Genomic DNA, 12,753 nt, shown 5'->3' with positions numbered 1-12,753 from the left:
ATGCCACTGACTTCCGCACGCACCAAACATTGGGAAAGCAAAATGCCGCTTCCATCAGCATGACACAAGCACCGAACCAGCCGGTCCACTCAGAAACCGGTTCAACCCTAAGGCCCATCGCTCACATGGCATGCTCAACCAAACTTCAACTTCAAGTTCCTCAGTCGAGAACCAAATAACTCTTTCACGCCACACCGCGATCGAGCACTACGCTCCTCGACTTCGAAACTGGGGGGTTGATGTTCAGGTTATGGTTGAGCTAGCCCCGAATGCCATGTGTCGCCTTCGTGGCTGCCCAATCACCTTGTCCATGTCAGTGCTGCATCACCTCCGCGGCCTACCTTATCACTTCGACCATGTTAGTGCCACGTCACCTCTGCGTCCCACTTTATCTCTTTAGCCACGTTGGCACCACATCATGTGGATAAGCGCGACCAAGACAAGAGAGTGGATGGGGACAACCCCACTGGGGGTTAGGTCTTTTCCTGAAGACCTTGGCGGTTAACCTCATGCCGACAACACTGGAAGCTTCATCTGACCAGGACACAGATCCTTGGCTATAAAAAGGTACCTACCGCTCAAGGTAAGGGATCCAACTCTTAACTCCCATACTGTTACTTTGCTCAGACCAACACTATTCTCTAACTGCTCAGCCTGACCACCCACCTTCCTCGACTAACTTGAGCATCGGAGTATCTACCCGGGGATAACTCCTCAGGCCTTTGATTGCTTTCTTGCTTGCAGATCTTGGAGTGTGGCTTTGTCCTTCCACTTCGGCTCCACCCAGTTGGCAGGATTATCTGACTGCGACCTCGGTTCAAAAACTACCTTGAATCGAGCAACATCAGGTGTTATTTAGGCCCACAGGGAGTTCTCCTTTGTTATATAAATTTAACACCATCTCATGAATGTCTTTACCCACGATATCCCAGTGCTTTTGGTAGAAATGGGCTGAGAACCCGTTTGGGCCCAATGCTTTATTTGGATTGAGCTACTTAACTATTGAGATATTTCTTCTTCATTTGGATGGTGGAGGATGGATTGAGCCTATTCATCTGAAATTTTGGGGAGGTTGATCTAGGAGAGGGAAGCAGGGTTGAAAGTTTCTTTTTCCCCTCCTATACTTTCCATGGTTTGTTTGAGGATATCTGCTATTTGTTTTTTGTTGGAGGTCCATTGACCATCAGTGCCCTTGATCCATGAGATGTTGTTTTTAATGTTCTTGTGATTGGCCATGTGGTGGAAGTATTTGGTGTTCTTATTGCCTTCTTGAAGCCACAATTCTTTGGATTTGAGTCGCCATAGTTGCTTTTCCTTTTGTAGCTAGTAGTGATATTGATTTTGGAGCTCTTCTAGCTTTTGGGCCTCCGAAGGAGAGAGGGACTTCATTTGTAGATTTGAAATCTGTGAGGTGAGGGTTGCTAGGTGATCTTGGATGCATCCATGCTGGGTTTGGTTCCATTAGGATAAGGCTTGTCTGCACTTTGTGAGTTTGGAGGGTATTGAACGGGAAGTGGCATTCCACAATTCTTGGATGACTTGTTTGTAGCATGGATGTTTAGCCCAAAAAGGTTGGTAGTGGAATAGTGAGTGTTTATGTGGGTGAATGGGGTGTGTGGAGAGCTTCAAGGGACCATAGTCAAAGGAGATTATGGGTAGGGATGTCTATGAAAAACTGAAAAACCGAGAAACCAAACTGCAAAGTGCGGTTAACCGAACTGATTGGTTTGGGATTTTTGAAAAACTAAAGGACCGGTTCGGTTTTCGGTTAACCTATAAAAAAACCGACGATTAACTGAATCGACTGGTATATATATTTTTATGTATATTTTATATATATTTTTAATATATGTCATATTTTCTATGTATTATATATAAATATATATTCATTATATATAAAATATATACTTATATTATATTTATAATGATCTATTTTTAAACATATTATATATCATTTATTATTTATAATATAATATTATATATATATATTTGTATAATATATATTATAAATATAAAAAACTGAAAAACTGAAGAACCGAACCGGTCAAAAACCGAAACCGATGGACCGGTTAATCGGTGGTACCGGTTCGGTTTCAGTTTGGAGAATTAGAGAAACCGGTACCACTGGTTCGGTTTACAAAAAAGTGCCATGTACCACAGTTAACCGAACCGTGGACACCCCTAATTATGGGTAGATGAAAGTTGATGGCAGTTGGAGCCATTCCTGGGTGACTAAAGTTCTATCTAGTCTTTCCAGGGTTTTGAGGTGGTCTTGTTGACCATTTGATGACCATGTAAAGTAGGGAACCCACAAAATCCATATCAGTAACCAGTTAGGTTAAAGTTTTTGATGAACCTGTCCATATGTTTTGATAAGCGTGGCAAGGAGCCTCTGAAGTTCTAGTGGTTTTGTGGGAGATGGATGTCGTTCATGTCCCAACTCCCAAGGGGAGTTCATTGGGAGATTCTTTATTGTTAGGTGTATGAAGTGCTTGTGAATTTGGTGGACTTGACTTGAATGTTTAGGTTTTCCTTCCACCATATTGTATCCAAGAGATTCACTATTTGACCATCCTCTACTGTTAAGATGTTCTACCGTTGTTCGTTCATGTCCTCTTTTTCTCTTCATTGTGCGGAGATGGATGAAGCCTAGGCCTCCCGTTTTGGTGATGTAATAAAGTTTCTCACCATTGTTGTAAAAACCTGTAGCATTCAATTGCTCTTGGGAGTCGGTGTGTAGATGAAGCTGTGCATGCGGTCGAGATGGATTGCTTGGGTTGGGGGTTGTATTTGTGAGTATTGTGCGTTGGGTGGGGATGGTACTTGCATGCATGTTATGTGGAGGGGGAAGAAGGGAGGTGATTAATTAATGCGAGTGGATGGTGTATGTGGTCCAGTCTGATTTTCAAACCTTGTTTCCTGTACATATCTTCTTGTATCTCTATCTTGGGGATGTACACATATACAAGAAAATCAATACAAGTAATTAACCTTCTCTTTAGGCTGCGTTTGGAAATGATGCAAATATGTAGAGTGTAAAATGGTTTATATAAATTGCAAAATTGGGTTAGTTTTGCACTAACAAATTTATCTTCTTACTAAACAGACTTTTAGCTGTAATGGATGCAACCATGAATTCCAATAAAGCATATGTTTTTTTTTTTTTTTTTTTTTTTTTTATCAAAAGCCCACTTGAATGCAAATTTACTTCTTTTTTATTGATGTCCTTTTACATCTTTTTATCAATGTAAATATGCATTGGTTTGTCATTTGTCAATGCATAAATGTAATGCTGCCAAACACAGGCAAAAGTAAACCAGAGTGCAAATTTACCCTGAACTGGGATTTACACTCCATTTGCATTGTTTCCAAACACAGCCTTATTTAAAATTTTCAATTTTAGAAGAAGAAAACCAAGAATGAACAAGTAATACATGGATCATAAAATACTACCCTAATGAATCAAATAAAATTTGGAAGTCCTGATTTGAGAACTAAGAGCAAAATCCCAAGGGAACATGATCAATTAAACATTAGATGAATCAAGAGTATTTGTACTTTAACCCAATAAAATCTTTGCTTAATTGAACAAAAGATTAAGAAATAATTCAAGATTATTGTTACCAATTCCACCAAAAGCTCAATTGGATCTTGGACAAGAACAAAAATGCCACTGTAGGTGGTAAGGAGGATAACCTTTGTTGAGGAGCATACCATTAATACTTTCCTCTGTTCCTTGATTTGAAAAGCTTGTAGAGAGATGTTGTTGTTCAGAACAACTCTGGATCTTTACAAAACTTGCTAATAAACTATTAATTAAATTTAACTTTTGGCTGGAATGAGATTGAAGCTCACTTTTAGTTGCACCAGTTTATTTTAGTCATTAATCAGGTAACTGATCAGGGGCTCGTATTCTCATTGGACTCTTCAGAAGGTGCTAAGAACCATCGGTTAAGGCGTTCATGTGCCTTTTTAACCTATATGAGAAAACAAAGTATATATATTAGAAACTTAAAAAGTTACAAGTGAAACCAAGGTAACATGGAAATGAAAACAAAACTCCAATCTGGGCCTAGCAAGTATCCAAGGTTTAAAAAATGATTTAACACCCAAGGATCTGTTTGCTTGCAGTGCACAACTGAACCGATTACAAATTTTGCACTCGATTCAGTTTGGAATCCATTTGTTTGTAATTATGATTTGCACTCTTGCCTGATATAAAAATTGTACTTTCTATCTCATTTGCACTCATTGGCAATGCAAATTTTTCATCTCAAAAAATGATGCAAATTTTGCATTACTTCCTACTTCAATTCTGTCTCATATAAAATGGGGATTACATGATTTTGCTTCCTACCTTATTGCCAAACAAATAACCTTCCTCCTTACCTCCATTACTTATCATATAAGGTGGGGATCACATTATTTTATTTCCTATTTTACTCGTCACAAACAAACAAGACAAAATCAAATTTGAAGCAAAAGTAAACCAGAATTTGCAATCAGCCCATTTATACTCCCATGCATTTGAACTGCAAGCAAACAAACAAAGGCTGCATTTGGCATTCCTTATTTTAGAGACTTATCCCCTTTTTGCAGTTAAAAACTCAGTGTTCATAGAGGCATTTTGACTGCAGAAAGGAGATAAGTCTTTAAAATAAGGAATGCCAAACCAAATGCAGCCTAAAACTGATTTTAAAATATAAAATCCGGCCATATTTTTTCAATATTTACATGCTCTCCATTTTATGTTTTATATTCCATAACTATGTTAGAAAATTGAAAGGTCTCCTAAAAAAGGAGACCAACATCTTGTTATCCATCTCATTTATAAGTCTTAATAAGATGTATCTTCTTACCTGATCATTCCAATTAGTTCTCCAAGTAATTAAAATAAGCATAAGATTTTGTAATGCAACTCCACATATCATTCCAATCCAGATACCCTGAGCAATTAATGAAACAATTAATCAGATAAGTTCTTGGTAGAATGGGTTGGATTTTTTTTTTTTTTTTGTGGTCACTACAAGTCTAGAACTAGACAAGTGGTTTCTTACCCTAACTCCAGCCCAGCAACATATCCAAGAATAATCCCAACAGGAACTCCAACAACATAGTAGCAACTAATATTGACATATGCCACTATAGCTTGCCAACCAGCACCTATAGCCACTCCTGTTCACATAGTTTATGAAACATATAAAGCACATACATAGTTAAACCATTTGCTTATTAATTTGTACCAATAAGTTTCAATATTAACAGAAAACAGAAGCTATCTAGTGATATACTTGCCTGAGAGTACTGGTTGAATACTATTGAGCAAGATAGAGAAAGCCAGTAGGACGGAAAGACTTGACACAGCTTTGGCAATCTCTGTGCTAGATGTAAATGCATAAGAAATGACGTGACCAAAGACCAAAGCCAGAACCCAGAAAAGCAATCCAATACACAATGATGTGCATAGATTGACTTTAATTGAGAATATTGCAGCTTTTGCATCTCCTCTTCCCAATTCATTTGCTACTCGCACACTGTGTTAATATATATATATATATATATAAGAAAGTCACTGATTGAAAATGGAAATTAAATGATTGTCTTTTATAAGTGGGAGAATTTTGATTGGTTGAGTGTGTAGAGAGAGAGAGAGAGAGAGAGAGAAAGTGGATCAATACCAAGCTGCAGACAAGAATCCAAGTGATATCATAAACTCCCATGAAGTGATGTTGAGGCTACAAGTTCAAATTAATTAAATGCGCTTAGTCAAAATATTCTAGAAGAAAATGACAATGTGAAAAAGAAGAGACACAAATAGTAAAACCTTACCAAATTGAGAAAGCAGATATATCAACCGTAGCATTTTTCATGTAGCCCGCTAATAATACTAGAACTGCATTGTACCACAATTCTAGGCTAGAAAATTAGGATATAAAAGTCAGTAAAATAAGATGTACAGAAATATTATTGTTTTTAAGAAGTAAATGTGAAATTCAATGAAAACAAACACTGATCAAACTCATGCTTATTATGACATATCCCCTGACAAACACTGATCAAACTCATTCTTGGAAGTATATGAGTTGAGGATATCATATCCCCTGAATCGCCAAAGACTTAACCAGTCATGCAAGTGAACACTAATTATAACTTTATTGAACAGTACTGTGACCATTTTGCTCCTCACTAGAACAATCTACCTATGGACATCATCTCAGCCTGGCTGGTTGCTCATTGGACTCATTGACCAATAATCTGAACATGTGGCTACCTAGGTGGATTAAATTATGAAAGGTTAATTTCCAAATGTATATTACCACTGTGGTAGAACTAGGAACACAGAGCAATTTTGCCCCAAGATGGATGGGGAGACAATAATGAGAAAATACTAAAGGAGAAGAACTAGACACTCCAGAATCCAAAAAGCTATATGGGCTATTGTCGAAGGTAAAACCGCATGCATTTGGTGAAGGAAGACACTAGTAAGAAAAATAGAAGCTCTAGGGGCCTTAAATCATATTGTGCAAAAGCACAAACAACGAAGTTCACAGGTCTAATTTCTGATGTTTGAAAAGTAAGAAGTATTAAAATAACAGCTTGATGTCTGAGTCTTTTGCTTTTAAGACATTAGAGGTTGAAAACAGACCTAAAAAACAAGGCCTGAGCATGGAATTTTTGTTCCTATTAAAGGAGATAATATAAATAAAAATTATGGAATGGAGACCTTCCTCCCTCCCTCCCAGTGGTTACCCTTAGACAATCAATTTTGACTTACAAAAGTTAAAATTTTAACCGTAGATTGGAAAGTGACAAGCCATGACTGACGAAGTGACAAGGTGACAAGCCATGACCATTACTGACAAGGTGACAAGCCATGACCATCCACCAGGATAGATGGTCATTCAGCACCAAAACTGACAAAGTGACAAGCCATGACCATTACAGTATTCAACATTGTCTGGTATGTAAATATTCTTCAATAATGAATCCCAAGAAAAGATAAATAAATAACATTTACCCATATTGCCTGCAAGATCCCAGCTCCCAGGTATATAACAGAGTCAATAACAAACCAGTCTAATAGTAATAGAAAAAATAAAGAAACAAATCAGAGATGAAATAAACCAAGGTTGCTACAAGTACTCATTTTAACAAAGATAAATCTATCCTGTAGAATCTGTGGTCATGGCAATCATAACATATCCATTTCATTTGAACATATGCATAGAATAAATACGTAAGCATGCTCCATTTTATGACTACAAACGCAAAGCCAAAAAGTCTGGTTCGTCACATCTCAGGAAGAGGAAACTTACTGTTATACTGGTAGCTGCATCAGGAGTATCGATGTAGTGAAGGGCAGATGACCAGTGATACCTAAATTTGACATGGTCTGCCCATGAGCAGAGACTTCCGATCATTCTCTGCGTAGTCTGGGAGAAGTTGCTTCACGGCATCTGCCGCAGCTTTGTTTAAACGAGCCTGCAACGCCAACAGAAACAATTGTTGTATTAGTTACAGAGAAATGAACAGAGACCATGTAGAAATCACAAAGTAATCATTTTTAAAACCAACAAACTTATGGTTAGTTTGAGGCTCTAGACACCAACAGAAGTCATGGACAGAAGTCACAGAACCAACCTGAGATATCTAGCATTGTTTAGAGGTTTTAAACTAAAGATATCTAGCATTGTTCAAAAAGTGATGAGAAAGATCATTCATCAAAAAAAAGTGATGAGAAAGATTGAATAAAGAACCTGAGCAATCCTGCAAACCGTGAGATGCCCATCTACTCCCCAACCGTGGATTGTTGGCAGAGAGAGAGAGAAGAATAGCAAAGAGAGAAGAACAAATATGTGGAACCTGTTGAAGTTCATCGTTTCCTTCTGGTCTCAGAGGCCAAGAATGATGCAAAAGAAAACTAGATTGGCTTGATGTTGTGTCTAAATGGTAGGTATATACCAAAGAGAAAGAGAGAAAGATACTCTCCAGAGTCCAGACATTAATAACAGAAACGTATCTTATTTAATAGCATTAAATGATTAAATATTTGATTGCCGGAGCGTGCAACGGAATTTGGAATCTTTTTGCCTAAATTCGGAAGCAACCAAAATACAAGGAAGCTGCAAAAGCTACGATCATTGCTATTGGTTACGACTTACGACAAGCCAGCACTGCATTATTCATTAGTAATACCGTGTGTCTTTCTGGTATCATAGATCTTCTAAAAAGACTTCCATTGATACTTTGATTCAATAGATCTTCTAAAAAGACTTGCCATTAGGGTTGAAGTGACCAAACAAAATATTATGGGGTGGTCTTTTGTTTTTAAGACAGAAAGTAGAAAGGAGCGGATTTTCATGGCCGAAACATTGGGACTTGTGAGTTTCCTCCCCAGTTCCGCTTCCACCTCCTCGTAGAACGTCATTAGAGAGAGAGAGAGAGTGAATGTTAGACCACAGACACAGACAATGCGCTGCTACAGAGCCACACCAACCTTGCTCAGCTTCCGGATTATGTCCTTCAAGCTTAACCAGAAAACCTTCAGCCGCTCTCAGGTTAACCAAAAACCCTCTCTCTCCTTTCTCTCCAACCACTGCTATCCCCTGCAAAATGCATCCACAAGAATTCCCAGAAGAACCGCTTCCAATTGCATTAGCCAGAAGAGAGAAGATGAAACAGAGAATTGGACAAATTTGAATTTTATTCGTGGGAAGAAGCTCCTTAGTGAACTATGTACTTGGGGCATCGGAGGCCCTTGCAATTACTTCGTCCAAGTTTCCGATCAAACCCTACTCGCTTCTGCTATTCGGTGTGTTGCTCTGTTCTAGTATATTAGTTGCTACATTCTCTCGTTATTAATTTAGTTGATTTGATTTTACAATCAGTGCAGATATTGTTGTGAGCGCTGCATCCCTTTCATTATCGTCGGTAATGGCTCCAATTGTCTTTTCGATGATTCTGGGTTTGAAGGTTGTGTTATTCTGAACCGGATTGACTTCCTTGAGAGGATCGAACCCGGCGTCTACAGAGTGGGAAGTGGTTACCAGTTCAATCGGTTAGGCGTGCAGTGCACTAATGAAGGATTTTCTGGTCTTGAATTTGCTTCTGGGATTCCTGGGACCGTAGGTGGAGCTGCTTACATGAACGCTGGAGCCAATGGACAGGTAATCCTGCTCCGACCTGCTTGGAATTGTTTGTCAAGAGACCACACCAGTGAGGGTCTATGATCTTTTATATGTTTATTATATAGGAGACTGCCGATGCCATTGATACAGTTGAGATCGTTACAGTGGATGGGAGGCATCAAATTTTGTACAGAAGTGATCTCGCCTTTGGGTACCGCATGTCACCCTTTCAAGCAATGCAAGATTTGGCAGCAATTGTGGCCGTAACATTTTGTCTGTTGCCTTCAGCATCAGCAAAGGAGCGTCAACAAGCATACCTGAAAAAGTAACAAGGATTTCAAATTTTGCTTCTTGAATTCTTCATTGTTCTCCTCAGAGATGCCAATGGGATATATGGTTTTATTTACAGGAGGCGATTGTCTCAGCCTGTGGGGGAACGAACTGCTGGATCGGTGTTCAGAAATCCTCCTGGCATGGGAATTTCAGCAGGGGAGCTTATTGAGAAGGCTGGACTGAAAGGCTTCAGAGTTGGCAGTGCAGAGGTTTCCAAAGTTCATGCTAACTTCTTCATCAATACCGGCAGCTCAAATTCCCGAGAGATGCTTGAACTTATTGGCTTGGTTAAGGCAAAAGTTAAAAAGAAATTTGGAATACAACTCCAAGAAGAAATACAATATGTTGGTCCATTCTGTAAATATTCAAGGGACAAGGATAAATTAGAGATTTGTTGAAAAAACAGAGAGAGAAGAAAGGTTGTTGCTGACAATGAATAAAAATTCAAATTTGAATTCTCAGATAAGTTTTGTTATTCAAGATCCAAACATTTTGCACAATAGTGTTGTTTTTACATTGTTTGCTCACTATCCTGAGCTCCTTTTGTCAATGTCTTTGTGATCACATGAGTAACAATTCCAATTGGACAAAACAGTAGGCACAGAGAAACTGAATGCCGGGTCTCAATCTCATTCTCCAGTCCATCTAGATACACTTGCCTGGAGAGTTGCAGGAATGAGGGAAGTTAGAATTTCAATCAAAATAATTTTTTATCGGTAATAATCAAAAATACATTTTCATTATCATGTCATCCTGTCACCATGTCACCAGTAAAGATCCACTCATCCCACTCAATGCAGGAGAGAGAGAGAGAGAGAGAGAGAGAGACCTTGCAGCGAAGAGGTCTACAGCCAACAAGTGTATCCATGCAGAAGCTAAAGTCATCTCACTTGAGAACATCTTTGCTATACCAGACAGCTGCAATGAGCAAAGGTTTATCACCAAGAAAGAAACTGGAGATGACAACCAAGATTAGTTTTCCTTTTTTTTTCCCTTTCTGATAGCATAGCCTTCTTGAAAATCATAGGGATATGCTAGTTAAGTACGTACCTCTGGCAGCCAATATTTACTTGCAAACATAAACCGTATGGTTTCAGGTGTCCAGGAGAAGTATAGGAGGTATGCATAAAGAAGTCCAAGGACAACATATGGCATAGTGCTCTCAATGGATCTCTTAGTCTGCATTTAAAGAGGCCAAAAAGATACATATCATTTGACTTTTAATTCAATGTGGTTAACCTAAGCTACCTAAACAATCACAGAAAACTTACCAGCTCAGCTTTAGGTGCCAGAACCATGAGGGTATAAAATGGCAAAACGGCAACTGTTGCCACAGTGAAAACACTGCTAGCAAGTTGAGAACTTGTAAGCCCTGAAAGAGAAAATAATATTTTAAATGGCTATAGAATCCATTCCTAGAAGCAACACTTAGGTTCTCAATAGTGCTAATATTGCAGCTTATGATCTGAATGAAATCTGAGGACATATTCTACTCTTACAACCCAAATGCATTTTCTGATAAATGATATTCCTCAATGACAACAACAACTATATAATGAACCTAAAGGAAGTAACTGACTAAGAAATAGCTAGAAGATTACTATTGCAGTAGCATTCAACTCTTGAAAAATAGCTAACATAAGAAAGTAAAGCCCCTAGTCTTGTGCTCATTTCAGTCTGATTCAAATTATCATGAATATGGCATGCATCTTATAATCAACTCAACCTTTTAACTCAATTTTGCAATGAATCAAGTGGTCCCAAGTTCAGATCTCTGTTTCACACCTCTCTTGGGCCATATTTGGAGGGAGGAAAAAGGAAACACTGATATAAAAGGCCAAATAAATGGAGAAGACATAGTTGGCTCAAAGGATAACCCATGAAAAATTCTTTAGGGTGTTAATAATGGCAAATGCAGAACTTCTTTGGAGAAAATGAAATAAAAACAGTATATTTGAAATAACAGTCCAAGGTCATTTTTACATTTTAAATAACATTTATTGGCCTTGATCATTATGATGACCACCAATAACTGCCAAAAAAATGCATATAACAGGAATTCCAGGTTCCAGCATTTAGTTGTTTGCCATAAAAAACTAATTTGTAATGATAAAAGTGAATATAGAAAGGTGTTCTTACATTTTAAAGCATATTTTAGTGATTAGGAATGTCCTCCCAACTCACACCCCCCTCTAAAATTGATAAAATGTGCTAAGGCTCTACTGCCAGGAGTGAAGCTTCTAAAAAGCAGGAGAATATATTCCAGTACAAAGGGTTCTACAAGTTCTGGCCCAAGTGAAGCTCATTGTTCCATGAGTTTCTAAAGATACCTCTCCTAACTTAAATCAGAGAATATTTTTTCAATGGAGTTTCTTGTGATGGAGAAGCATATCATTTTGCCCAAGCATGATTGTTTTACCCTCTACCAACTACAGGAAACAAGGAAGCCTAGATTTTTTTAAGGTAAATTAAAAAGAAACTTTATTGAAACAAAACACAGATTACAATAAAGAAGCAGGTGATGAAATGACCCCAAGTCCCCAACAAAAAAGAAAAAGAGAACTCAATCCCAACAAAACACCCTGCACCACCCTAAAACAAATCTGAAAAAAAAACCACCCCAAAAGATGCATCCTCCCTAACAATTCACTGCAAAAAACAGGAGGAATCAAAAGATTCAAAACTCAAGCAATCTCCTAAAAGCACATACTCAAATCAATGAAGCCACTCCCATCTTTACAACCACTCAACATTTCAGGCCTCCCCAAAGTAATCCCTTTTCCTTCCCTAATCAAGGTGTTTGGACAAGCACAAGCAGGATACTGAACAGCCCCTTGCAGGAGTTTGTATACATGGTGTTCAACAAGTGCAGTACCATTCCAAGAGGTTGGCTGGATATGTTCCAGCTGGCCAAGGCAATCCAGAAGTTCCTTGCATAATACACTAGCTGTAAGAGAACAGTATATTCATCTATTTATAGGCCAATATTTTGATGAATATATCAGTTTATTGCAAGTGACATGGAAACCTGCGATTTTTATTTATGGCAAGCAATGACAATTTGCTGCCATCTAGTATATATATATATATATATATATATTGAAGGAAGGTCTTCAGGCAACAGCCCCCACTCTTCAAACATGTAGCATTGTAAAATTTCAATAGATAGAATCTTAGAAGAGGTTAAACTTTCACTCTTAAAAAAGTCTATCCACTCACAAAAAAGTGATAACTCCACTCTCTTAAAATTCACACACGTAGCATCCTAATCTCTAAAAAGTGGCCACTTCAA

At 38.1% G+C, this 12,753-nt stretch overlaps 2 protein-coding genes across 3 annotated transcripts; one reads left to right on the top strand and one right to left on the bottom strand.

The window, feature by feature from the left end:
• Window positions 1–3,437: 3,437 nt before the first annotated feature.
• LOC104602935 (protein DETOXIFICATION 24-like) lies at window positions 3,438–7,457 on the bottom strand. Of its 2 annotated transcripts, none has more exons than XM_088904161.1 (7): window positions 7,317–7,457; window positions 5,830–5,916; window positions 5,679–5,735; window positions 5,296–5,534; window positions 5,058–5,175; window positions 4,860–4,946; window positions 3,438–3,977 (listed from the first exon to the last, which is right to left on the bottom strand). In XM_088904161.1, the coding sequence occupies exons 2-6, from the start codon at window positions 5,868–5,870 to the stop codon at window positions 4,928–4,930; spliced, it is 474 nt and encodes a 157-aa protein (XP_088760287.1). In that variant the 5' UTR covers window positions 5,871–5,916; window positions 7,317–7,457; the 3' UTR covers window positions 3,438–3,977; window positions 4,860–4,927. The 2 variants fall into 2 exon arrangements, with proteins under 2 accessions (XP_088760287.1, XP_088760288.1); XM_088904162.1 differs by having other exon boundaries at window positions 5,830–5,911; window positions 7,317–7,447.
• A 1,005-nt stretch (window positions 7,458–8,462) lies between these two features.
• On the top strand, window positions 8,463–9,921 carry LOC104602937 (uncharacterized). The gene is made up of 4 exons (XM_010266812.3): window positions 8,463–8,812; window positions 8,894–9,167; window positions 9,254–9,453; window positions 9,538–9,921. The coding sequence occupies exons 1-4, from the start codon at window positions 8,472–8,474 to the stop codon at window positions 9,857–9,859; spliced, it is 1,137 nt and encodes a 378-aa protein (XP_010265114.1). The 5' UTR covers window positions 8,463–8,471; the 3' UTR covers window positions 9,860–9,921.
• The last annotated feature ends 2,832 nt before the right edge of the window (window positions 9,922–12,753 follow it).

Source organism: Nelumbo nucifera, chromosome 4 (genome assembly GCF_055504915.1).
Source record: "Nelumbo nucifera cultivar China Antique chromosome 4, China Antique-T2T, whole genome shotgun sequence".
In the NCBI taxonomy this organism is placed as follows: Eukaryota; Viridiplantae; Streptophyta; class Magnoliopsida; order Proteales; family Nelumbonaceae; genus Nelumbo; species Nelumbo nucifera.
This window is presented reverse-complemented; position numbering and strand designations above follow the sequence as displayed.

Bases quoted from the DNA above. Each gene is read 5' to 3' on its own strand.
- LOC104602935 (XM_088904161.1), bottom strand. From the start codon at position 5,870: ATGAAAAATGCTACGGTTGATATATCTGCTTTCTCAATTTG. The intron at 5,736-5,829 runs GTAAGGTTTTAC...TTGAACTTGTAG, and splicing joins ATATCTGCTTTCTCAATTTG to CCTCAACATCACTTCATGGG. The intron at 5,176-5,295 runs GCAAGTATATCA...CTATGTGAACAG, and splicing joins TATTCAACCAGTACTCTCAG to GAGTGGCTATAGGTGCTGGT.
- LOC104602937 (XM_010266812.3), top strand. From the start codon at position 8,472: ATGCGCTGCTACAGAGCCACACCAACCTTGCTCAGCTTCCGGATTATG. The intron at 8,813-8,893 runs GTGTGTTGCTCT...CAATCAGTGCAG, and splicing joins CTACTCGCTTCTGCTATTCG to ATATTGTTGTGAGCGCTGCA. The intron at 9,168-9,253 runs GTAATCCTGCTC...TTTATTATATAG, and splicing joins ACGCTGGAGCCAATGGACAG to GAGACTGCCGATGCCATTGA.